Raw genomic sequence first — 27,968 nt, forward strand, 5'->3', positions numbered from 1 at the left:
CAGTGAACCAGCAGAGTTTACTGCATTAAACAGTTGGCTGTGTCAGAAAGCAGCCCCGTGGCTGAGCCCTGGTGGCTCTAATTGGTTTCAGGGCGGCATTTACTTTGGTGAGCAAAATGAGAGAGGCACTAAAGGAGAGAAAGCAGCAGCCTCAGTGACCTCCAGCAGCAGCAGCAGCACCGTAGCATCTTCCTGCAAGGATCCCAAAGCAGCTACTAAAGCTGAGAGGAACTGAGAGCTTTGCCCATGTTTAGGCAAAAGGATGGTTAGCCCAAGACTATTTGTTATCCCTTCATAACCCCTTTGAGCTCTTGTCCACATTTTGCCACTGAGCTGCAATGTGTGGTGATTTCCCAACGTGCATTTCCCCTGTTTCTAATGCTCCTGAATCGTGGAATAACCTGAGCTGGAAGGGACCCACAAGGACCATCAAAACCCAGCCCAGCACAGGAGACCCCAACAATGCCACCACATCCCTGACAGCGTTTCCAGGCTCCAGGGGCATCACTGAGTGATGCAGGCAAGAGGAAGGACCTTGGGTGGTGCTGCTGCGTGGTGGATGGTGCTAAGGAACAGTTAAATTCACTTAATGCTAAAAAACAGTTGAATTCAACAAACCCAATGGTTGGTCTGGGATTTCCTTTCACTTCACAGCTCAGCTTCACTTTCTTTTCCTCTGAATCCAAAGGGAAGATCAGGCTGTTGGGCTCCTGAAGGAAAACTGGCCCATGCAGTGTGTTGTCATCTGCATGAAACAAGGAAAATGTGACAGGTGATTGATGGAATCTCCATGTTCCCACTCTTAAAACATGAAACAGTGTCTTAGCAGCAAGAGGCCGTGTATCATTCACCTTGGAAAAGATCTGATGACACTTTGTTTTGTTTGTAACAGCAGATTTTTTTTTCCAAAGCCATTGAATCTCACACAGAGTCAACATTCACAAAAACTGTGCATTAAAATAGGGGAGAGAATGAAACTTCACCCAAAGTTCAAATGAATGGGAAGAGGGACGATCCTGTTGTCATAGCAAAGCTCAATTCATATCAGAATGCTTAATTTACCTTGAAAAAATGGAAAAATTTTCCTTGTAAACTAAAACCCCACATTATTAAATGCAGTTACCCAGTAATGTGAGCTGGAGGGTCCCCAGCAGGTCCAGCCCCTGTTGGTTCTGGGGGATTCCTCAGGAATTCCCTGGCTCCAGCCCAGCACCACCCTGGCAGTGAGGGTCCCAAATGCTCAGTGTGACCGGTGCTGACAAGGACATCACATGCCTGTGCACTTTGGAGTATTAAAAACTCACACTAAATATAGGTAGAAGAGTGAAAATATTTTGGCAGAACAACCTGACATGACCTTCAAAGAGTTCAGGAGTCATTTCACAGCAATGCCACACAGCCTGAGGATGGGGATTACTCACAGGAGCCTCCCTTGTGCTGACTTTAGTTCTTTATTTTACAAATACATTTTGATCTGTTGAGCTGTTAACTCCTTCCTGTCTCCTTTCCTCTCTCCTCAACCACTCTCCATTTTCACCTTAACAATTCATCCTTTCTCAAACTTGGAGTTAAGGGTGAGTGCTGCTCACAGGGCCATCCCCAGAGCACAGCTCTGCAGCGAGCGCCGAATTTCACGAAATACGTCAATATTGCCCAAAATGCCCACAAAAAGCTACAACAAAAATTCACTGCTCCCCATCCTGTTTGTATTAGACAGTTTTATCTTCCCAGTAGCTGTTCAGAACATAAAAGAAACCAACTCTTCTTCCCTGAAAAAGATCATCCATCTTGATTTCACCAGGACTTCTCTGCTCATCAGTGGCGATGTCCGGCTGCCTCCTCTAAGTACAGTGCAAGTAAGGACACAGTAAAACTCCTCACAGCCAGAGAGTCTTTCAGTTGAGTGAAAGGAACCTCGACTTAACATTTTTTGAACATTTTCCAACCTGTTTCTGCCCTGCCTTTACAGCAGAGAAAGGGCAATTGTGTGGACCATTGGGTACCTGCAGGGATGTGAGCACTGACTTCCCTTTAGTCAGGCAACCAGAAGTCCATCTTGATGGACACACAGGAAATTCGGGGGTATAGGAGGTCAGAGGAAAATGAATAAATAAAATATAAAGATGATGGGCTGTACAAAAAAAATACAAAAGGAAAAGGGATGAGCAGAAGACAATGGATCTTCCCCACGGGAGGAGCGTGAGAATGACTGTGAGCAGCCCTCACATCCCCCGACACCAGGAAATCAGTTGGATTTACCAGGGACAGAACAATAGCTCTTTACTCCAGGGAGCAAATTCTGCCTCTCCACAGAAGCATTTCACAGAGACTCTGCCAGGAAGATTATAAAGGAGCAGCCTCTCCCCTATGTCTCCTCCCTCAGGCCCCACCACAAAAGGGAACACGGTCATATCACTTGTATTTATCTTTATTCTTAATTATGTGTTAATGATATCTGGCTGAAACTCATCTATTATTCAAAACACATTTCACATCCTCTCTAGCTTTAAATTATACCTGTGTGCCACTTGCTGTTGCTGGTGGAAAAAGATAATAATAACCATAAAGCAAACAGGGCTGGATTGTGGTATCTGGACTTGTTTCTGAGACCCAGGGCTGTTCACTCCCTAAACAGTCTCATTTACCCTAAGAAAAAAAAATTACAATCTGCCTGTGCAATTAATTGGTAAGCAAAGTACACTTTCAAAAACACAGACTAAAGGCAGAGAACTGTGAAGGTAGAAATAGTCACAAATAGGTGAAAACACTGAATAACTTAGTTTTTCTACTAAATCACTCAGTTTGCTAAAAAAGAAACTCATGAAAAAAACCCAAATGAAACCACTTCAAAATCTTCCACCTGCTGCTGACACTGTTTAAGATTCAGCTTTTATATGGCAAAAAAATGCTTTCCCTTCCTTTTAGCCAGCAAGAAGCAAAGCCCTGGTGGGACTTTCAAGCAAACAGTGTTGGGTGAGGCAGGAGAACCTCTGAAAGCAGCTGCCAGCACTCCAGGGGAACAGAAGAGGAGGAAAAACCTTGCAACACTGGGTAGATAAAAATTATTTTTGAGTGCCTTTCTTCTTTCTCTTATTGCTGCCTGTGTATAACCAAGATAAGCAAGTAGAAACTATTTAATCTTCAGCCTGTAGAGTCCCTTGGCTACAGTTTAATGCGTGATTGAAATCACTGCAGCCCGGATCCTACCTCTGTGTGATAAGAGTTGAGCCACAGAACCTTACAGGAGAGGAGGATTTGGTTCACAGGACACTAAAGAGCCACTAATAAATAAAACAAACTGCCATCTAGATTCTTGCAGACAGAAAACTAGAAGTGCCTGTACCATAAATAGCCCATTTTGGACTAAGTTATGTTACTCAGATGTTCGGTGTCAGCACAGGCAAAGGCATTTGCTCTATTGAAGTGTCTGATTTTGTGGGAGCAAAGTTTTGCTATTTGGATAACTCTGAAATGTGAATTTTACACCTTTTTTTTTAAGTTAAAACTGGTAACTTTGTTTCTATGCAATAACGTCCAGGACTTGCAGTCATAGAGCAATGATATCCCAGTTTTTAACCTATCACTGAAGGACCCCACGAGCTGCTCAATCTACAGAAGCCCAGCAATGCCAAGAGGGGGCTGCTTCCTGAGCTTAGAGGGCTTTTCTCTTGTCCTTCTCATCAGACTGTGTTTAATAAGCTCTCTTTTGGTCACTTCATCAAACAGAACAAGTTACCTCGGAATGAACATGAAACACCCTCAGCTTAAAGACAACCTACACACCAGAGTGGTTACCAAAAAGCATTTTCTCCCCCACTCTGGATAAAACAAATGTCCTACTGCTCTGGGTGTGCCTCCTTTGAGAGAAGTGTATTTCTTTCAGTAAGATGCAGGATCTAAGAAGTTTCAGTTGACTTTATCATCAAAGAAACATTTTAAACACAGAAGGAGGTGTGTGCCCATATGGTGTTGGACAGAATGTGATAGATCATTTAGAAGAACATTCTGCTATCCAAGCTTCTGCTAGATATATAATTTTCCCCCCAGTGAATCACAAAAATCTATTAAAAAATGCCAGGTTAATTTAAACACATTCCAAATGAGGAGTGTCCCTCCACTACCCCAAACCTGAGAGCCAGCACATCCAGTTGGATGCTAAATGCTTGTCATCTTCCCGTGCTTTTGAGGAATTGAAACGTGAAGAATGTCAGCTGAGGTTAATTCACATGAAACAGGTGAAACCATTCCCATTCTCTCTGAACATTAAGCCTGGTGACAGATCCTGTTACCTAAATAGAACTGCTTTAATTTCCACTGAAAGTTATGGCCAATTTGAGAGGAAGTTTAATTGAATATTCCACACCGTAGGGAAAGATAATAACTAAACTGAAGAGAGAATTTCTGGAGTATATCCAGTGGAAATGAGAAAAAATCCTTTCCTTGTTTGCTGCCCAGGGAATTGCTCTCTGCTGTGTGTGCTGGTGTGTTTTCATACAGTGCTACAAGTCAGTATTTCTTCAAGACAAAACTGCACCTTGGGAAGAGCAACTCTTCAGAAAAGAGGGAAGTGGGATGGAGAGGACAGCTCAAGGGCACTGCTGATCAACACAACAGCCTGCTCTTCAAGGTTAGCAGCTGCATTACGTCCTCCTGAGCAGGAAAAGACTCAATTGGATGCTCACTCCCTATTTTTTGCCCATCACTTCTATAACATCACCTGCACACCCAAATGGTGCCAATGGCCTTGAAATTAAAAGACAGAAATGTTTGCACCTCATAGTTCTGCTGCAAATAACTCCATAGACTTCTCCATGAACAAGACCTGATAAAGGTGCTTCCCATCCAAAGAAAAAAAATTCAACTAAAGACGAAAATAAAGGAGATTTAAAAACTGTCCTGTCTGAAGTGTTGTTTTAAAGGGAAGGGTCTCGTAGCTCCTGTATCTTTGGGACCAGCCACCAGCCCTCCTCCCCCAGTCACTCCTCCTCACCACTGCACCAGAGCTGACCCATGTGCTTAGAAAACCAGTCAAGATTAATAAAGAGAACTAAACAACAACAGTGATCAGATATTTTCATCAGGAGCAAAACTGAAACGAATGGTGAGGTTCCTTCCCTCATCATCATCATCACCCCACCACTGCATAAGATGCACTTTCTACTATTCCACTGCAATAATCTGAACCCTGGCAGCAAAAACACCCTCCCAGAGCTCTTGTGTGAGACACTCCCTGAGCCTTGCTGCTGGGTTGAGAAGCTGGATGGGAAGAAGAGCCACCACCTCCTTCCTGACTCCACGATGCAAGACTGGGCTTCTTTCGCAGCACCTACAGGTCTCCAACATGGACCAGGAGCCAGACAGCTCCTGCTGCTACCATCTCACTCCTCCTGCTGCTATCACCTCACTCCTCCTGCTATCATCTCTCTTTTCTGACATCCTTTCATGTCCCAGCTCGCTGCTGTACCAAGTACAAGTGCAGCTGGAGTGGAAAGCCGGGCCTGGCAGGTGACAGCTGATAGGCAAGAGTCTGATCCCCGAGTTCAAAAGCAGTGTCAGATATTCCTCAGAGACCGTAAAGGCAGCCACAAAAATCCAGGAGACAGGAAGAAATAAATCTTCCCTCTCGTAAATGCAGGCATGGAAGGGCTCCAGCATTTGCAATAGAGACAGCAGTGGTCTGACAACTCTATTTACGAGCGACCCGAGGATCTGGCGCAGTCGGAATTGAAGGCAGGGTTAAGCACATCCACCCCACCACAGCGTGTTCTGACCTCTGAGGGGAGCCCAGGGTTCACTGGTGAGCCCTGCAGCTGCCTCTGCCCGTGTGAACATCCAAGTGCCAAGGGCAGGTCAGGCTCCAGCTCAGGGAACTCAGCTGTGGAGCCTCTCACTCACCCTCCCCGTCTGTCCCGCAGCCACATCGCGATTTCCCCTATTTAAATGCCACCTGATTAATTACAGCAAATGTCATCGGGTTTGCAGTCCTCAAATAAAATGCTGCTACCTGATCTGTACATGGCAAAGTGAACTTTCCCTGTGCCTCGTCTGCTGGGTCCAGACAGCCGGGGGGAGGCAATTCCCAGCGCAGCGGAACGAGGGACTTGTCCTGAGACAAAACCTGATTTAACAGAGTGTAATTTGTGTTCCCTTGGTAAGTCAACAGCGTGATTATCATCACAGATGTTCCCTTCAGTACACAGCAAACCCACATTTCTCTATTACTGCAGAAAATCACAAGTCTCTTCACCAAGCAGCCTTTTCCCTGAGTCATCACAGCCGCCAGCAGGAAAACAAACAGGGAAACTCACACTGCTCCACTGAGGACAAAATCAGCCCACAGCAGAGCCATCACCAGGCAGCAGTGATAGTAACAGTAATACAATACTAATGGTACTACTACTACTAACAAAAAGCATGGGAGCATCTGCAGGTCTGCTGAAACACCAGTTAGAAAGGATTACCCAGAACCAGCCACCAGTTCATTAATGCCCAGGTTATTTGTTCATCTCCTGTGCTGGAACACTAGAAATAAGCATCTTTTTGAAATAATACATAAAGAGTAGCCAGGCTGGTTCTCATGTCCTGTAAGTTAAGCCTTAGCCTCGAGAAAATCGTTCAGCAGTTATATATCCAACCCTGGAAACACAGGATTATTTATGAGAGGAAATTAAAACCCTGTCCTTACCCAGCACCATGCATCTATTGGTACCATTTTTCCTCTTGAAGTACAAAGACACACATCCTGGTTTTGGGGTGAATGATATTGTTTCACCAGGGTTCTGAAAACCATCTTCTGTCCCAAGGAATAAGAACACTAGGCCTGCATGACCTGAAAACCTGCCATGAACTGTTCCTCCAGACTGAACTGGGGGGTGTAGAAAGCTTCCATGATCTTTGCTGTTGTTGTGCACGTGCAGCTCTCGTGGACTGGAGCTTGAGCAGAAATCCAGGATGCCACCAGCTGAGTCGAGCCCAGACCCAAATCCATGACTTGGCTCTTTAGCTGCTGGATACATTCTCCTCAGTTATTTTCTTCACCCCAGTGGGACCAACTCCTGGTGTTGCATCATCACCCAGCTGGTCAGATGTGCTGGCTGCAAGAGAGGAATTGTCCCTCTCTCACATCAGCTCATGTTTCTTTTGTTTCACCAGTGTAGGTGGAGAAAAACAGCCCTGAACACCAGGACTGTTCCAGCTCCTCTGTGCTGGGAAGGGAAGTGACAGGTACATGGGACATCACCAGCAAAGGCTGAGCTCATTCACATGCAACACCCTGTGATGCATTTCAGCTGCAGGGGAACATCCTGACAATGACATTTGCCAAGGCAAACGTTGTTCTGCCACTCTGCTTGTCAGTACTGAATATTTAAGAATGGAATTCACATCATCTCCGGTGACTGGAGCATGTAGAGCCTCAGATGAAATCCTGGTGTTTAATGTGCTCCATGATTTATGTATTTTCTAATTCTTTCAGCTCAGGACATGACACTCTCTCAAACAAGGAGGTCAGTCAGTGACAGAAACTGGTCCTTCAGGGAGACACAAGTGCAGCTCATGGTGTGCCCCATCCCCAGCACTCATCTTAACCACTGAACAGCAGCTCTGAGGCATCATGCCTGGATCTGTTATCCACATCCCTCACCAGGAATGCAGGTGGCCTGTCCCAGTCCAATCCCACTCCTGGTGAACTGGGGCTCAGGTTCTCACAGTCAGGTGCTGTTGGCAGTGGTGGCTTCCAGAGCAGTTTGTAACCTGCCAGGAAAGCACAGGCCAAGTCCAGCCATGAGGGGCTGCAAATCCTGACTGGACCTTTATCCCAGTGCTGGAAATTGATTTGTTTCCATCCTGTTGAAAACAAGTCCTGGATTCAACAGGCAAAGATTGTGGTTTAGGCTGAAAATGGCTTTTGCCTCATAAGACACCTGAATCCATGAAATTCCTTCAGAAAGCTGTTGCCAGCACCCCAGACTGTAAAAACCTTTATATTAACCTGGTTGGTTTGACATTCCCTTCATTTCTGTCATGCCTTCACCTGTTCTTCAGCTTCCCCTGAGATCTCACAGTCCCTCCAGCTCTGGGTATTCTTCCACAGAGCTACTTGAGAATGAGGTATTAGAAATGTTTCAAAGGCCTGTACTAATTACCTATTGATTTATTAGTAAAATAGAAGGTGCTGATATAACTGCTGTCTTTCAAGAACACATATCATTATTGTAAAACTTTCAGCTGTCTGGAGTATGACAGAAACTATAAAGTGGATATATAAAAAGGCAGGAGTAGTAGGTCCATGTGCATATTTTAAAGCCACACATTTCCACAATACCTCCCTGAATTTCAATTGATTTTAATCCTCAATATAAAAAGGAAGGTGTGTAAAAGCCAGGCTAACAAATGCCATCCTCCCCACCCCACGAGCAGAGAGGAAAAAGTTATAAAACACTCTTATTGAAAAAGCCTCTTTCCTTTAAAATCCTGAAGCCTCAGAAAAGACAAGTCCCCAGGGCAATAACCTATAATCTCTGTCTCATCTATTGCTGGAAAAACAAAGACAACTCTGGCAATGTGTCCAGGCTCTCAATTGATTGAGGAGCCAAACTCTGCAGAAAGCTTCAAGGTTAAAGGAACTCTCTGGCACATCTCTTCAAGGTGAAGCCTCTTTTCTCTTTTCAGGTTTAAGTACATTAGCCACTGTCAGAAGTAAAGCTGATTCCTGCCAACTTTTTTTATCCAGCTATTTACAGAGAGGTTTAGGCAATGGATTCCCTTCTCAAATATTTGTGAATAAGCAGATTGAATTACCAGCACCTCGTGAGCGATGCAGGACTGCTCCCAGGAAGCAGCAAGCAAGGGATTATGAGTCTGGCACTCTTGGAGCCAAAGAGCTGTAACTTCATTTGCACCGTGTCACCGGCCGGGAAACGCAACAGGGCACTGCAAATCTGCTCCTCCTGGGTCAGGAGCACGCAGTTTGCAATTACAGCAAGAAAACACAAGGCTGTGCAGCAGGGAATACGCCAGGGATGACTCTGACATTTCCAGGAGCACTGCTGAGAGCTGATGCAACCAGCCCTCGCTCATGCCCCGAGTAGGCAGCGCTGATGAGCAGCAGTGGGAATATCAGGAATGCTTCCCCAGGAGACCACGAGTGACTTACTGCCAACCCACAGGCACTAAACCTCTAAAACAAACAGAGCAGAGAGCAAAACACCTATTTGTCAACCCAGCACACAATGTGCACAGTTCTCCTGGGCTGTTTGGGTTTGGCAGGGCTGGAAAGTTTCCATATCCCTGAGACAACGCTGCAGTGGGACACGAGTGATGAAGTTTTATCATCTCCACCTGATGGATCCTTTGGGATCTGAAAGTACCAGTCAGATGCAGCCAAGGTGCGCAGCTTTTACTACAATTTCCACTAGCCCAGGTTGCTCCAAACCCTGTCCAACCTGGCCTTGAACACTTCCAGGGATGGGGAAACCACAACCACCTTGCTTGACTTCAAAACTCCCTCCTATGGTGTGCTCTGCCACTGGTTCCTCTATATTTGTGACCTTATAGAAGAGTTATTGTATTTTCATCAAATATTTTCAATTGCATTAGAAACAATCAATTTAAATCCCCACAAAAAAGAAGTCTGCCCCAGCAAGTCTATTTTAAACAGACTGTGAAGAATAAAGGCAGTGTACACCTAAATCAAGGTAGCAAGTTGTTTACTCAGTTCCTTTCTATCTTTTAAAAGCACACAAGCAGGTGCTTGCCAGAAAGATTTTTTTTTTTTTAATATACGAAGGCTATTTTGGAAAACAACAACAAAAAAAGTAGAATTTAACTGTAAACACGTTCCTTTCTATCACTGACCACTGGCAAGTTTTAAGTGTCTGCCTCATTCCACATATTACACCCTGCATTTTTGTGACTATTTCTAACAAGTTCAACCCATGCCTTAAGAAAAACAGACAGTATTTCAATCAAATAAATTAAAATGCAATTGAATGAATAGTCAGAGAGGGAAACCTCACATTTATAATGTCATATATTTATATTTTTGTACAAAATTGTCAGCATCATCTTTGTCTGAATGCAAGCCTGATGGCACCCTGGGTACCTGGGGTTTAAACAGCACCAACTTATTTAGGAGGAGAGAATGATCTCTCCTTTGAAGTGTCACAAAGAGGTACATCAAAGCCCTTGCTGTACCATGTGCCCTCTGGAGACGTGCCAGGCATCCCCAATATCAGGATGCTGGGCAGGCTCCTGGCTCTGGACAGCAAAACCTGGCTCTTGCTGCTCCAGCAAGAAAGTGTTTAATCCTGCAAACAGGATCCAGTGCTGTAATCTCCAGGTGGTTCTGTCACATAAAGGGATTTAAGGCATTTGCAGTCTGCTGTGGGGACACCAGGCTGGCACCTCAGCTGGTACAAATCTCCACAACTGCAGAGAAGTCACTGCAATTGCACCAAGTCAGGGCAGAGTGGAGGAACTGCCTTCAATTTGATTATTATTATTATTATTATTTTTAAAAATGTTTCGGTAGCACTCAGCAGAGCGGGAACAAAAGGCAATCCCACTCTCCAGTGGGTGATTCCCTGCATGGGGAAGCCACTGAGCTCAGGGTACTCTGATTTCTGGGATCACTGCACCACCACCCCAGCACATGGTGGGGACTCCTCATCTCTAAAAGTCACCATTTATTCTGCTGGGTCATCCCTGTAAGTGGGACCAGACCCTCCACACACACAGAGACACCAGATCCTGCACAAACCCAGTGATAAAATTAACACCACTGAATGCCAAATTGAGGGCAGCTTAAATCAAGTTCTCGGAGTTCAATCAGTAAAACATCAAAGGAGCAGCCAGGAGTACAATTTGTCCAATCTGCCCAGGGATAACATGTATTCCTTTAATTTTTTTTTAAATGTTATGAACTTTCAAGGAACACAGCAGGGAAAAGATATCAGTAATAGCTGTCAAAAACCTGACTTATGACTTCTTACACTGCAATTTAGCACTCTCAAAAACCTGCTCAGATTGATGGCATTTGAGAGCAGAGCCTTTCTTCCCTCTGGTGTAACACCACCAGGTTAAGCCTTCAAACACTCCTTACTCCTGTCTAAAGAGCAGCATGATGGGGATGCCCCAGAGACAGAGTTCATCTCCAAAGGTCAATTTAAACCCTCCACTGCCCAGCACAGCTTCGGGAAGAGAAGCTCCTTTTTAAGGTGTTTCTTGTAACAGGAGATAACTGCTCCTGGAAACACGGCCCTTCAAGCAATGTAAGGACATGGAAATGGCCCTAAATTGTGGCATTAAATTAGACTGGATATTAGGAGAAGTTTATTCACTGGAAGGGTGGACAAGCTGCCCAGGGCAGTGGTGGATGTGGCACTTGGGGACAGGACTTAGTGGCGGGTTTAGGGAAGAGCTGGACTCGATCCTAGAGGTCTTTTCCAACCTTAGCAATTCCATGATTCTATGACATCAAAGAGCCTCAATCACCAAACAGCACAGCCCATCCCAAGGGTAAAACTTCCCCTTTCTTTGCCTGTGGACACCTCTGGTCTGACCCGGAGGACACTGATACTTCAAACACAAACTTCACGCAAAATGGGATGACTTGTGATGCCAACAGCATTTCCCACCAGCAATATGCAAACCAGTCCCTGTGACAGACAGCACCATGGTCTACACATCTTCCAAGGCCTTCCCACCCCCGTGGTGACCACGGAGAAGTCATGTGAGCAGCCAAAGCGCTGCTGCTGAGCAGAACTTCCCAGGAGTTTGTTCTCCCCACGTGCCTGCACAGAGCTCTGCCTGCATCCTGTCACCCACAGGCACTGAGGATAAACACACAGTAATTGCATCTCCAGAGATGACACAGAGCTCAGATGCCCCCCACGAGGAGGCTCTTGTTTTGCTGTTGACAAAAGGCATTAGGAAGAGCTCTGAGGAAGTGCTGCAGTAAAGTGACTACAGGGATGAAAAGCAAATTCAATATCAATGAGGAGAGCAAGTCAACAATTAAATGAAGGGAGACCACATGTATTTTCTTAAGAGAAATTTATCTGACTGAGCCCTGATACTTTATAATTAAAAGCCTAATTTATTTTATTGTTCAACACAAAATGAAGTGAAATCCACTTATGCCAAAGAAGTAGAAGCCTTATAGAAGCCATAGATTGGAACTGTGGTGCAAACTAATAAATGTTATTCTTTGCTCTGTTTTAGGGTAAATAGCCCAAAATATCAGAGACATGGCAAAATAGAGTGGACTTTGCATTACTTATCTCAACACTGTGACCATCTGACTTTGTCAATGAGGAGACAACCAGAGTCGTAGTGGTTTGGTTCTTTCTTTTGGTAAATTACAAGTCAGAAGTTTAAAGCAAGAAAATTAACAAAAATCATGTCATTTCATTCCAGAGCAGAGAAGGCTTAATGAGTAATGGAAATAATGTGCACTGCTTCAGCAAGCTTTTCATTACAATGGCAAAAAATAATGACTTTCTCTGTTTGGAAAATTAAGGCTTAGACTGGATTGAGAACATGCTATGAAGAACCTCCTAATTTTTTTTTTTAAAAAGCCTCAATGATAAATAAGAATTTCTCTAAGTAGCTTTTTATCTGGGGCAGAGAGCTTGGGTTTTAACTTCTTCAATAAGAGCACCACCACAACGAGTAATATGCAGAGAAAGTAATTAAGCAGAGAGTCTTTCTGGATCACTCTGCTGTCTGGGCAGAGGGTTGTTCTGTGAGCAGCAAGAAATCAAAGCCATGGAGGATGTTCCTCTTGACCTGTTTGCTGCCCAACCCATTGCACTTCAACCGAGAAGTTTGGGGGCAAGTTGGTAAAAGCACTGGAGGAAGTGGCCAAAACCAGTTCAAAGACAGGGAAATAAAGAATTTTCTTAAAACTGCCGCCTTTTTAAATATGCAAGAGATGGAAACGATAATGCATAATTAATACCTGTGAGAATATCCATCAAAACTAGTGCTGGGCTTTCTGCTGATGCACATTAGTGGCAGCACTGCTGTGCAACAGCTCAGGAGGAAGTGCCCAGTCGGGTGGATAAAGGATGGTTTCTCTCAGGTGGGTTTGACGCAGCCGTGGTTTCATGGTACGAGCACATTTGTTACCCTCAGACCTTAAACAGACACATCCTTCATTCCTCAGTCATCATCCGTCTCATGCAGTAAAAAGGTCTTTGTCAATGCTGGAAATGCAAAACATCACTCAAAGCTGGTCGTGTTTGTTCTGCACCAACATAAAGTGCATCCCTTTGGACAGGTGTTGTAGAATTACAGGAGGGTTTGGATTGGAAGGGACCTTCAGGATCATCTTGTTCCACTGCCATGGGCAGGGACACTTTCCACCAGCCCAGGTTGCTCCAAGCCCCATCCATCCTGGCCTTGGACACTTCCAGGGTTCCAGGGGCAGCCACAGCTTCTCTGGGCAACCTAAAAAACCTCTTAAAATCATGTGTTAATGCCAACTTCGCTGACACCTCAGCAGGTTTCTGGTCCTTCCAATTAACAACCTCTAATTAAGGATTATTTTCCCTATATTAAGTCAACCACCAATTAATTAGTATATCCTCCAGCAAATACACTTAGAAGCTTGTAAGCTGTTGTTTGGGGGGTTATTTTTGTTAGCATTGCTACGGTTATGACTTTTTTGTCCTTTGAACTTCTGTGCACACTTCTCCTTAACTCTTTATTCCATGCAAACCTGCCCTTGGCTTCTCCCAAGCAAGCAGAAGCAAACTGGGTTACTGCTGAGCAGCACTGCTTTGTTTACCTCTGGAAAAGCATTAAGAGCACTTTAACACTCAAGAACAAATGTTTACAGTACGATGTATGCTGTGACTGTGTTTGTCCTGCCCCGGTAATGCAGCAAATATATCCCTTAAATATTGCTCTAATCCCACAGCTGGTTTTTCATCCTGCTGGGTTTATTCAGTGAAAAAACAGCAAGCTCCTTCTTAAACAAAGCAACTTTTCCCTCCCAGAGGAGCAGTGACCAGTGAGGCGAGCAGTGGAGGACACAACTCACATCCCACCCTGGGTCCACATCCCGTATCCCGCCCCGGGACCAGCGGTTTGCCTGGAAAACTCATTTACCCCCCACCCCATCCCCTGCAGCTCCCACCCCTCCCACAGCGGTTCTGCCAACTTCCAATTCACAAAAGCAAAACCTCTTTAGAACCAAAATAAATACTAATCTTAAATTCAATGTACCCTGACAGCAAATAAGTTTGCTGTGCTTACTTCAGCATGAATAAAAAGCCCGCAAGGAGACTCCTACATAAGAGTATATTTACAAGTTCCATTACCCACTGGAGAGATTGATGTAATAAACCTATAATAAAAAGCCTCGTGTTATGGATTTCTCTAATGTTTCTTATCAAACAGCCTGTATTATCTTGGCTTGTGTATTCAATTTAAAATAGGTTTTCAATAAGTGCCTCAGAGCTGGAGGTCATTTTCACTGAGTTTTCCGGGCTGTGGAGTGTCTTTTCCTGCCCTGAGAAGCTACAAGCTGTTTGTAGCTGGGTTGAGTGCAGTTTATAAAGTAGGTAGAGGGATGGATCAGAAGGAACAAGAGTGGGAATATATTATCTGTGCCCCTCTTCATAGCTCACAGCTCCAGCCAAAGCGGCTCAGGGCTCACACCCCGTTACAGCTTATTTTTATGAGGCAGTAGAAGGATGTAGTTGAGATAAAACCAGTCCAAAGAAATTGTTTTGCCACCAATTGTCACCTCATTTGTATTTCATCCCGTCTGGCAGCAACACAACGGAGGTGTTTCCCATGACCTGCAGTAGTTACTTCACCTCTCAGGTAAAAACAGCCCTAAACTGGGACAAGAGATGAGGTGTTTGGAGACACAAGCAATAGCCAAGTGCTTGTACCTGTTTATTATTTCCCTGGCACTGGATTTAGCTAATAACCAATAGCTGCTAATTAGGACTCAAAGCAATTTTCCCTAGGACATATTTCAAATCATTGCAACACAATTATGGAATTATTTTCCTCATTTATTAAATCATTTAAATGCACTGTTGGTTTTGCTTTTCAATTCTTAACCCCATACTCCACAACCCTCCTGCTCACCTTGGCCTAAGTACACCAATTTTCAGTCCATCTCCCGTCCACTGACACAATTTCTGCTAAAGCCTCTTGAATTAACCATTCAGTCCCAGTACAATCCATCCACTGGAATCACAGGGTGGGTTTTCTGATTCCAATGGACATGGGACATGAAGCCCATTTATCTGCTGATGTCAAACAGAGCAAAGAAAACCACCAGGATTCTTAGGATTTGTGTGTCAACCTTCCTAATCCCTTCCCCCCCCCATTCAAATTTTCCTTCCATTAACCATCCAATAGTAGCAATAAAAATCCCCAATCCCAAGGCCTGCAAAAAGAGAACAAACCAATGTGTTTTTTGGAAACAATTAACATTTTTCACAACAAGCTGCTCAAAATATTGCTCTCAAATAAAAGCAGGGAGACATTTTTGGCAAGCACGGGTTGAAGCAGTTGGGAATATTAAACTGAAATCAAACCCCTTCAATTTTAGGAGATCAGCAGATCCTTCAACCTCACTGCAACAAGGGTGGAGGGCACTCAGAGGAGAGCAGTGAGCTTGGCATCAAAGAAGGTTAAAAACAGGGAGCTGACTGGTACATCTGTTGATGCCTTAGACAGATGGACAACATCTTCCTGTAGCTACTAGAAAGAATCTTCTATCCCCTGGGAACACATCAAAAATATCTTAAAAATAAAAACACATGCTTGTACTTTCACTATACTGAGATATCTTCAATTTTCAGGTTACAACGGGCCTGTTCTCTCCTTTTCTAATGACTCATCAATCCCTTTGGTTTTTTCCCCCCATGGTTAACAGATCTCTGCTCCCAAACTCCAAGTAGGCTGTGGAGGGGCAACTGGGAAGCAGGACTAGGACCTGGATGTCTCCCACATTCTGGGAACAAACTGCCTTCAGGACATTTAAATAAATATTTATTTGTCTTGCTGACTTTTCAGGCCTGGAGATACCTCCTGAGCACTATCAGACTTCAAGAGCTCTCCAGGCAGCTCCAGCAGCTCTGGAAGTGGAACCTCAGGTCTGGGAACGTGTAGGAGTAGATGGAAAGTCCTTCAGCCTGGCAGGGATGACGAGGCTTTTCATGGAGATTTTAGAAACACAGACTGTGCCAAGCTATTCCCTGACTCAGGGCAAACCTGAAACTTTTCTAGGACTGTGTCTGCAAAAGCAACCCTCTGTCTGGCTAATAGAGCTGTAGATGTCACCAGGAACTGCAAAAATTACACACCCAGCAAAGTGGAGTTGTTTTCACCAGTGCTAAACACCTCCCTGTTGTGTTGAAATGCGTGGAATTCAGAGCATGTTAACACTTCTGAAATCAGGTCCCTTTTCTACTTTTTTGGCTTGTATTCAGCATTTCTGAATACAGATGTGAGAATTCCAGACAGTCAAAATGATAAAGTGATGAAAAGATGAAGAGAAGTGGAAAAAGCGCTCCTACTTCACGTGAAGACTCCACGAGCAATGATTAAAACCAGGGGAGAAGAGAAATCCTCCTGATGCCCCCAAGAAAAGTCCACCAATATTCTGCAATAAACCACACAGAGCTTTTGGACACCTACAGGCCTGGAGTGGAGTCCTCAGCACAGGAAAGACATGGAGCTGCTCCAGGGGCTGGAGCCAGGCTGGGAGAGCTGGGAATGTCCACCTGGAGAAGAGGAGGATCCAGGGAGACCTGAGAGCCCCTTGCAGGGCCTAAAGGGGCTCCAGGAGAGCTGGAGAGGGACTGGGGACAAGGCATGGAAGGACAGGACAAGGGAGAATGGCTTCCCACTGCCAGAGGGCAGGAAGAGATGGGATATTGGGAAGAAATTCTTCCCTGGGAGGGTGGGCAGGCCCTGGCACAGGTTGCCCAGAGAAGCTGTGGCTGCCCCTGGATCCCTGGAAATGTCCAAGGCCAGGCTGGATGGGGCTTGGAGCACCCTGGGCTGGTGGAAGGTGTCCCTGACATGTTGTTTAGGTCCCTTCCAACCCAAACCAGTCTGTAATTCTATGATAATAAGATTCTTGAAAGGTCTAAATTCACACAGCATTTGCTTTGATCAGCTTAAATATACCCTTATTGTTTTTAAAACACAAGTCAAGTTGGTTTTTTGTCTCGTTTTGATTGCCTTTTCCCATATTATTTAACAGCCTTTAAAAGGAAGAGGATGCCCAGGACCAAACCTTAATGGAAGACCTTGAACAAATTATTGTAAAAGAAAATTTGAATGCTTGATAATTTAAGTGTTATTTTTTTACTACCAATGTGAATCCAACCCTAGCAAATTAAAACAGGAAGAATTAATTGGATATGCAAATAAGATTATTCACTATATAAATCTAATTACATACCAATTTGCTTTAACAGCATGAAAAAGGAAAAAAAAAAATCACTCTTTGTAAATTGTTTTAAAAACCACCTGTAGCACAACAAAGGGGAAAAGCTGGATCTTAAAGGTGTTCATTGTCAGCACTAACAAAACAAGGTATTTTGAAGATCTCATCAAGAATCCCTTTGTAATGGGCTCCCTGCTCAGTCCCTGATTTATGATATTGCATCATTAGTTTTCAAGTTCTTCCCCCCCCACAGGAAAAATGGGAAATAATGGGTGATTCTGGTCTCAAATCCTAACTTTTTTGAGCTTGTCCAGACTTATGTTCGTGCCTGGCCACAGAAAACCAGGAGCACTGGCTCTGCAGGCCGTGGTCACTGAGCCCCTGCAGCTTTCTCTGCCACCTTTAGAAAACAAAAAGGGACAAAGGGATAATTAGCAGAGCCCCACACTGCAGTGAGGAAGATTTCTCCAGGGGGAAAAAAAGCCTGTTAATTTGGGAGCCTTTTGTGTCCAAGAAGCAAATTACACGGATAGCCAATTTATTTCTTTGAATAGCTACTTGTCAGGAAGAGGAAAAATTATAAATGAGATCACTGGAATTGATTAAGATACAGAATAGCTGAGACCATAATTAGTGTCCATGTGCCATCCCTGATAAAGGACGAAATTACCCTTTTTGCCTGACTGTACATTGAATTTTGTCACATAACTCTGGTTCCTTGGTTCACAATTGGGCATCTTAAACAATCTGGAGTAAACAGCACTAAAAAATGAGATCCAGAGATCAAGAAACACAGAGCTGCCCAAAAGCCAACACACCTTGACACCTAGAGCCCCTCTGCTCACTGCACCACTTCCAGGTGCCATAATGCAATTTCCTTCCCCAAAAACCAAAGAGAGTTAAACCAGACAAATAAACCTCAATGCAGAACTTCAGCCTTTTTGACTCAGCTTTCCTTCAGGATACTGTTTTTCCCAGAATCTCTTAATTATTAAGCACATGAACGTCTTTGCTCTTGTCATCTCACTGATTTGGACTGACACATTTTATCAGCTGACACACATAAAGATGTGTCCTTTTTTTTCCAAAGCTATGTTATGACATCTCTTAAATGCCAAAATCCTTTCTAACTGCTGTATTTTCATTCATCTCCTAAAGACTTTCAGAAGAAAGCAGTAAAATGCCAGACAACGTTTACACTGAAAAACAAGAAGGGCTGGTTAAGTTTTACCAGTAATTGGATGTCACATTAAAGAAAGTTACAATAAAGAAAGTGTTTTAAACACAACACCTTGGAAAGAGCTGTGAATGCCAGTGCTGACTCCAACGTGTAAGACCTAACAGGATAACAACCTTTCACAAGTCAATCCTGCAAAAACACTGACAGGCACATTCCACTCCTACCACCCAGAGAAACCAACACCACAAGCACATTTTCTACCCAGCCAGCAGGTTTCAAAAACAGCACAACCACACCTGAGTTTCTGTGCAGGGACGAACTGAAATCGTGACTTCCAACAGAATTTTGAAAGTTGGGTTCAACGCCACTCAGAGAAATTAAGGGGCAGCAACTGCACCGTTGATGCCTACAGTGACATCAGTAGGACATCCTTATTCCAGCAATAACTACCACTGCTCTAGAGATTGATTTCTCTTCCCCAAATCCCAACTTGCTTAGGCAGTTCCTGACTTTTCCTGGCTGTCCAACCTCTGAGCAACCTGGCCTAGTGGAAGGTGTCGCTGCCGTGGAGGGAGTTGGAACTGGAGGGTGGGAAGACTCAGCAATTCAGCTCCAAGATCACCCAACTCCCTGTGTCAGCTCTTGCCAGCAAAGCATTTTGATTTTACCAATGAACCCTAAATCTTTCATCAGTGTAACATCAGAGTACCCCCTTTCCTGCACCCTGAAGTGTAATTTTAAATTTTAATTTTATAACGTTAGTGTTGAGCAATACCTGTCAAACGCTGCTATTTCATGATGAGGGAGAACTGTGAGAGAACACTTATTTTCTATTCTTTTCTTTTGCAGACAGGTATATTTAACAAGGAGACATCACCCATGTGCTTTAAACATGTTCTGGATCATGAAACAACAGCTAAACCAGCCCAAGATCACAGAACATCCTGAGCTGGGAGGGGTCCACGAAGATCATTGCAGTCCAACTCCTGCTGGACTCTTCTAATGCTTTTCAGACACCCTGTTTTACATTTTTAAATAGTTCTACACATTATCACCCAGCTTGCACTACATGTGTAGTGGGATGAGCTGCACTTTTTAATTCCACTTCCAGCACTTTTGGCTGGAATTGCAGCATTCCCACTTGGCTGCTGATGCCCAGCTTGGTGCCTGTGCCTCCCTGTCCCCAGGGCCCCTGATGTCAACCCAGGCACACTCTTAGTGCTTCTCTCCTGCTGCCATTTCCCAAGGGAAAGCTGCAGCAATTCATCACTCCCCCGCTGCTCCTGCGGCCCCAGTTGCAGAGGAGAAGGTGTTTGTAAACAAACATCCATCACCGCTGCTTGCACACGTCTGTGTTTTCCCAGTCCCTTGAAATCTTTTTTGCCCTGTGATGTTTTGATAAATACAACTGTGTTTGTGTAATCAGCACCTAGAGCCTCGCTGCAATTAGCACTGAAGGGGTGATAACCAATTAGGAGGTTATTTAACGATTCACAAGCTGCAGAAAAGAGTGAGTGGTGAAATACAGAAATCATGTGACAGGACCAGTAAGACAGAGCAAACCAGCAGCAGGACAGCAGAACGTGGAGATCCCGTGTAATTAAAACACATGGAGAGAGTTCCTTAGCTGATTTTAATGGGCATTTTTGACAAAAGTCAATATGTATGTTCAAAAATAGGTTGCCCAGAGAAGCTGTGGCTGCTCCACCCCTGGAAGAGTTCAAGGCCAGGTTGGATGGGGTTTGGAGCAACCTGGGCCAATGGAAGGTGTCCCTGCCCATGGCAGTGGAGTGGAACAAGATGAGTTTTAAGGTTCCTTCCAACCCAAATGATTCCATGATTTTGAGCTGCACTATTGGAGGACTGGGGTTGTTTTTCAGGTCTGACAAACCTGTTCTTTCCCAAGCAGTACAGGGGAGGCAGGACACTGCAGGGAGCAGCGAGGAATGCTCTGATGGGCTGCAGAAGTGATGCTGGACCCTCCACAAGGCTCCTTTCCAGACAAACCATCTTCCCACAGCAAAGCTGCCCAAACTCAGGCTGTTCAGCTCTAACCACTCACATCAGTGCTGATCCCAAGCGCTCCTGATCCACAGCTCTGCATGAAGACACCTCCCTGGCCACAGGCACACACTGCTGCTGATCCTACAGGGCAAACTCCACATTTACCTGCGTGGCTGGAGCTTTGATGAATTAGAAACTCACATTCCAAAGCCGCTTCCTAGTCCTGGGAGCTTGTGAGACAGGCACATTAAATGAGCAATAAAATGCAACTTAATGGGGTCGATGTTAAATTAGTTTCAATTATCAAACCCCATTTTAACAAAATGAATGCCTGGCTTCCTTCCAGGACTCACATAATTTACATGGGAAAGCAGTAGGGTCTCCCTCCTCCCACTAACTGATGGCACATCTCTCCACTGCCTTCCTTTAGGGAATAACTTCCACATTCCATCCTCACAGACCAACAAAATCCAAGAAAAGAAGCAAGCATGCAAGTCTGTGTAGGAATGCAGGAGAGATAAGAAATGTGACTGTTAAAGTGAATGAAGCAAAGTCAGTATTAATAAATTAGGGGAAATTCCATGCAGATTATTTACCAAATAGTTGAACAGTGTTATCATGAGGATGTTACAAGTGAGGAAATACACAGAGAACCTCTGCTTTTCTCTGAGGAAAAAGAGGACACAGATTTCATAGCATGTACCATATTATTTAGGGCTTGTAAGTAAGAAAAGGAAATGCCTTGCAGATGCTGGAAGCTCATTATCATATTTTGAAATGAGTAGCTCACACTAGTGAGGTTAATAAGGACCCAGTGCCTGTCCTCCTTCTCTGGAAAGGGGGTGGGGAATCCAGTACATGAAAACCCAAGAATCAGCACAGTTCTTCCAGTTTATAAAATGAGATGCAGCCACTGCTGGTGACTGTTCTTGGCCACTTGACTTGAGAATCCCAGCTGGGCTTCCTGACTCACAAGAGGCATCATCTCGATACTGCTATAAGGGCGCTTTTATTCCAGTGGAGGAACACGAATTTCAGCAGCAGTCTGATGATGTGCTGTGCTGCCTTTCACACTTGTTTCCTCTCCTCGAGTGCTTCAGTGTTCCCAACCCACAGGGACTGAAGAAACCAAACACACACAGTGGCAAAAGCATCTCCCAGCTCGCTCCCACCCTGTGTCCTGGTTACAGCTGGACCCCTCAGGTTGTCCCTATCAAGCCCTCCCCGCTCCAACTCTCCCCATTTTGAGGGCCATAAGGGATATTTTTGGGAGTCTCTTTCAGTTATTCTTCCAGCCCTGTCATGTTAGTCACTGTTTCTACACTGGCAGATGTAACACTCCCCTGCCTGAGCTGTGCTCCCACATCTCTGCCTCTTTCAAAGATGCTTCTCTCCCTCAGGAAGAGAACCACAGGACTAAAGTTTGTCTCTCTTCAAGCTTTTCTTCCTGCTTTTTCAACTTTAATTGTCAATAAGTATGACCCCTTTCAATAATGTTTATAATTTCAGAGTTGCCTGTACTGCCTTTCTGTGGATTTGGTCACAGGGCACTTGTGCATCCACCAAAAATCAGGTTGGAACCACTGACACACCACAGGCACTGGATATGCATCCAGAAGGATCACAAAATCATGACAACTGGGAGAGGCAAAAGAACATCACACGTCCACAGTTACTGCCAAACCATCCCAACATGGACTTCAGCAGCAAAACTCAGAAATGCAACAATGCTGTCACTTTCATCACATATAATCCATATATAAACCAGCTTTTCCCTTGCTGAGGAAGTGCATATTTCTCATCTTCATTTCTCATCTTCATTTCACCTGTGCATCCAGCTGCTCCCAGCCCCTTTTTTATCTCCTGCATTGCTCCCTGCCTTCATATCCCACAAAGCCCAACCACAAACCTGCCTTCTTTCAAGTCCCTCTTCAGGTGCCTTCTAGCAAAGTCCACACAGTGGCAACCCTCAGAAAATGCCATTTCTTGTGGACCATATAAAAACAGAAGGGGAATAAAGCTTAGTCTGGCTCTCAGTGAGCATGTCCTGTCATCTGCTGACACACACAGAGACCTTGGAGGGGCACAGATAATTTATTCTTCCAAGTCTCACTGAACAGCCCTAACATTATCCCTGTTAAACAAGTGAAAACAATGATAACATTCAGACCTTTGTCAGGGATGTATCTGGAAACTATGAAGGCTTAGAAGGTATGAATTAAAAGATGGGAGAGCAGGAATTTCAGGCATAAATTGATGCTCTACTCAACAAGCACTGGACAAACTCAAAGCTTTCCCAAACAAGCTGCTTATTTTCTTTTCAGCTGTGCAACACAAACACGGGATGTTTTATAAATGACAATATCTCTTAAAACAGATGCAATCTGCAGGCATTTAAACTCGGAAAAGTGGAATTAAGACACATCAACATATTAAAATAGCTCTATTTTTCATACTTTCCCCCACACCTGGAAAGTTTAATGAAGTTTAAAGTCACCAGCTTCAGCTGAAGATGCTGACTGCTGCCTGGCTAATTAGTTGCCTGTCTCATTGATTAGCCACTTCTCCAGTACTCCATTATAAATGGTTGTAATGCTTGCCTTGCTTCACAGCCTAATTAATATGATATAGACTATTTAACAATTGTGTCTTAGCCTGATTTATGAAGTTAAATACCTATATCTTATTGCAGGGAAAAAAACCACAACAAACAAACCCAGATACAGAAGGAAAAACAAACAAGCACTGAAGGGATAATGTGCAAGTTTTGCTTTTTTTCATGGTAATACACAGGAAATCTTTTCTAAAACTTGCAATAATGAGTCAGTGCAGGGCTGTCATGAGCATATCCTTAATTTCAGAGCACAGCCTGCGACAGCATTTGACAAATGCTTCAATAAAGCAGCATTAAACAATGCTCAGCTGAACGAGCTGCACCACAGCATTCTGTGCTCTATTCATTAAGAGAGTATTTATTGGAGCAGCCACTTATTCACCACAGACTGACTTAGAACACAAACTTGCAAAAATACACCAGCATCTGTTCCATTTAATGGCCCAAACCCTGTAAGACCTGGAACACTTGTGACAACCAGGGGCTGGCTGCAGAAGGGAACATGAATTTCCAGGAGAGACCCCACAAAAACGTGCAGAGGCAGGGAAAAATTCACATGTTCTGTATGGAAAACATCAGCCAGCAACGCTCTGCCAGCCCATGTACTCATTTATACAGCAGTAAAGCCTAATTCTGTTATTGCCCAAATTTATAGCACTATAATTATCGAGGTTGAATTGACCCTTTCCCCTTTTATTCCGTTTGGATGATCTCCCTCGATTGCTGCTTAGCTGGAAGACCTTTATCCAAGTAACAATGATCTGTGCCAACATCATTTTCAGCCAGTTAATGCTCCACTGCACGAGGGGAGGGGCAGGAGGCAAAACCAAGAGATTTAACCCCAAAAGTCTGAGCAGAAAGTTGTTCCCCCATTCCTGTGCTGTTCTAAATGATAAAAACCCCCAAAAATGGGGAGAAAAGGGACAGAAATTTTGTGTCTACACGGGGAAGTATCAGGGGATTAAATCCCTACACAGAGGCAGGTTTGGGGCTAGTTAAGCCAGACTTTCCCCAATAACCAAGACAACCAGCAGCAAACACAAGCTCCAAGCCCTGGTGCCTGGTCCAGCAGATTTCACTTTGCACATCTCTTACCTCTTGTTCTCCTCAAAGACCACACAGATATTACAAAATTAGGTCCCTTTCCAACAATATTTAGATTTTCTAAACATCATGAAGTAATTTGCCTCTAAGCAACAGACTAATCACCTCAAATTTTGCCATACAACAGAATAATCACCTCGAATTTCGCCATAAAAGTCCATTTTTTATTGGCAATAAATAAGTGGTTTGGGTCCATATCCTCCCTAATTTGATAGATGTATGGAAAAGCAGGTATTTCTGTGACTCCCTAAATGAGATTTAATTTCAATACCTACACATTAATTCAAATGCAAAGGAGCTAAATTGAAAAGAGGCATCATATAAAACACACAGGGGATCAATACACAGCCAGATACATGGAACATCTGCTTATAAAAGTGTCTGGATAATCTCTGTTTTATTTAAAGTGCATCATCTCACCTCCATAACTTTTGAGAAAGATGGAATTAAACTTGCCCAGATGGACTTATGAGAAAAACATAATATACCTAATCATCTGCACAGAAAAGAGAAATGAGAAAATGGCATTGATATGGTCTCTAACTTTGTAATTTGGGAAATTATGGCCTAAATCAGTCAGGTCACGTGTAGGAAGAGCTTCAGTGCTGACAGAGCAGGAACATAAAATGGGCACAGACCTCTTGTGAGGCTGAGTCAAATCCTCTGCAATCACAGGGAAACTTGCCACTAAATAAGCACAAATTACATTTTCTTAGCTATGCTTTACACTCACGACCTGCTCACCCATGGCCGGTGTCACCTCCCTGCAGGATGGTGCAGACAGGGTGAGCAGCAGAGGGTTGGGGGCCACAACTCCTCCCAAAGCCTTTCAAAATACAAGAGTTTGAAATGAATAACAAAAAAAAAACCCTCTGGAATAATCAGAAAAAACCCAACCAAAGTATTAAAGGCAAGATCTGATCTGCAAACCCTTCTCCAGCACCACACCAAGGGCTGGGTGGTGTTCGAGGAGCGACTGCATTAACAGGAGTCGTTCCCTGCTCCGTCTGCTCCAAGTGCTGTGCAAACATTAATTAGGGCCAGAAATGCAGGGTGCTGCAGAACTGACCGAAATATAAATTAATTAATTATGGGGCTGCAACAGATTAATCATTTTGCAGCTGCCCAGTAACATCAAAGCCCCAGCCATGGGAACTACACGGCTCCAGGAAAAGAAACGCTGAACAAATTGAACGGCGGCACCGTTTATAGAAGGCCAACATTTAATATGTACAACAGTTCTTCTGGCTTTAATTATTTATATTCAGACATGAAATGAGCTGAATTTCTTTTGTATGTAACCTACAGCTGCTTGGATAGAAGCAGGAGTTCAAACAGGCCCGTGAATGCTCCTCTTTCTACGAATTTGAGTTTTAATTTTTAACAGACTTGAATGCCTGATTTCAGTGGAATGTATTGATAGAAATTATGGTGATTTTTGTGCCTCAAAATGGAAGATATCTGACTATATATTGGACTTTTTGCTCATGAAGTTTTAGTTTTGATTCTCCTCCCCATTGCCCTAGGGTGGGGGTGAGGTGAGTGAGCGGCCTCGTGGTGCTTCGTTAAGCCCAGCTTAAACCACACCCCTGTCATAACGTGAGGGGATCTTATGGGTTAAATTCCCCTCTAAAATATGCATATGCACACTCAGACATTAATGTGTCTGTGTGACTGCAGCTCATTAACATGCAAATATGACTTCAGCACTGAGACTCCCTGCTCCAGGAAGTTAATGAGGCAAAGGATGGCATAAAAGTCAGGAAAACACAGAAAATTTCCTTTCATACTTGTCCAGCACGTTCCAGGCACACAGACTATGTCACATCTTCATCAATGTGGTTGCTTTGGCTCATCCTGTGCAGTGGCTTTTGTTTCCATCCCTGTTCCCAGGCTGTACACAAATGCTTTTTGGGATATGTGGGGCTGCCCAAGGGAGAGCATTTCTTAACGAGGTCACGACTAGAAGAGCTTTGTGTTACTTTTCACAGCCTGTCCCACCTCTCATCCTATCTCCAAAACTTAGAAATTATCAGCACCACAGCTGCTATTTAAGGAAGCTGAGAGCCTGAACTAACCAGGGCAATTTGGCACCAAAGCATTAATTTGCAGCTACTGCTTCCCAGAGCTGACACCTGAAAACTTCTGAAAACATAATCAGAACTCTATAATTGATACGTATCAAATATCAAATCCAAAGAAAGCATCGCGAGTTTTTAGCAGTACAACCTCAAAACAACAAGGAAAAACAGTCTGACAAATGTGGTCCCAGCTTGGGTGATGGACTGAAAGGGGGTGGTGGCTCAGAAAGACCTTCAGTGGTGCTGCTGCCCATTCCAGGGAGGTGGGATAGCTCCCAAAATTATTGGTAGTCTTGCACCTCTGCTAGCTGGCATTGATCTAAGCTTCTATCCAAGTGTTTTATCCAGCTGTGCAGAGCTGTAATATCTGCACAGCCAGTACACAAAATCGATAGCAACATCCCCTGTGGAGTGGGAGCAGCTCCAGCACGTCCCTCCTCTCCGGGAGCATTGGCAGTGGTGGATAACTGGGACCCTTAATGACACGTGCTTTGGCTCTGACAGCTGTTTAATGGCTTGAATGATCCGAGCTGGGAAGTTTTATGCAATTTCTAGTGAACAGATGTTCATTTAGGAAGCACACACACCAAAGAAGAGCCCAAGTAGTGATGGGACTGGTGGCAGCTGGAGCCCACCAGTTGTCCCTGAACGGGCAGAGGTGTCACTGTTTCACAGGGATGGTGGGACCACTCACTTCCACAGGGCTTTGTCAGGGCAACACCCCAAAAAACTCATCCTTCACCAGCTGTGCTGCTCTTTGCAGCAGAGACAAAGATGGCATCTGTGTGCCTGACACTGATTAGAACCAAAGGCATTCAGTTTTCAGATTGAACCTTCTTTTCTCAGGGAACTCAATGCTTTAACTTCCTAGTCTTCTGAGGATCCACTAAGCACTATAAAGATTTGCCAGACAACTTTCTGCATGCTATTTTGACCTTTTTTCCCTTTGCATAATTCAAGTGTTAATATTCTTTCACAAGGGTTCCTCAGCATGGAAATATAAGTTTCCTCCTTAACTTGTGAGTGTTCAGCAGCCAGATGTGTGTTCATAACACCCCCCACAAAATACAGCTTGGGAAGCAGAGCAAGAGCATCCCCTGCTAACACAGCACTCTGCCCAAAGGGAGAAGCAAAAGGAAACAACTTCCTCACTCATCACCAAAGAGAAAACTCACACAAAACTTTTGGCACTTCTTTCCCCCTAAATCCCTAAATCTCCCTCAGCAGGACAGAGGATCTGAAGCCTGAAGATACTCAGTGCACCACAAAGAGGAGAAAAAAAAACTGTTGCTGAATGATGTGGCAAAAGCCAGTGCTGATGAGATGCATTTTTATCAATAACAGATGTAAAAGATAAGGACACCCCCCCCCCAACACATTCCCCTGCAACTTTATTTTGCTGACCCTGGCCATTTTGCAATAAATAAGTCTAGAAATTATAGTAAAAGTCTTTTCCACGCTTTTGTTTTCCCACTATTTTTGTTTATTTGCTTGAAATAAAGGCTCAGAGTCGACGCATTCCCACAGCCAGACTTCCCTAAGGTTGCAATTCCTGAAACA

At 44.1% G+C, this 27,968-nt stretch overlaps 1 protein-coding gene across 3 annotated transcripts in view; it reads right to left on the reverse strand.

Annotated features, from left to right (window-relative positions):
- LOC126638932 (contactin-4) overlaps window positions 1–27,968 on the reverse strand; it is a 269,307-nt gene that overhangs the window by 100,080 nt on the left and 141,259 nt on the right. For all 3 annotated transcript variants that reach the window (XM_050313252.1, XM_050313250.1, XM_050313251.1), the window contains one exon: window positions 619–745. In XM_050313252.1, coding sequence (XP_050169209.1) covers window positions 619–745 — 127 coding nt within the window. The remainder of the gene's footprint in view (window positions 1–618; window positions 746–27,968) is intronic.

This window comes from Myiozetetes cayanensis, unplaced genomic scaffold (assembly GCF_022539395.1).
Source record: "Myiozetetes cayanensis isolate MyiCay16 unplaced genomic scaffold, myiCay2020 scf18, whole genome shotgun sequence".
In the NCBI taxonomy this organism is placed as follows: domain Eukaryota; kingdom Metazoa; phylum Chordata; class Aves; order Passeriformes; family Tyrannidae; genus Myiozetetes; species Myiozetetes cayanensis.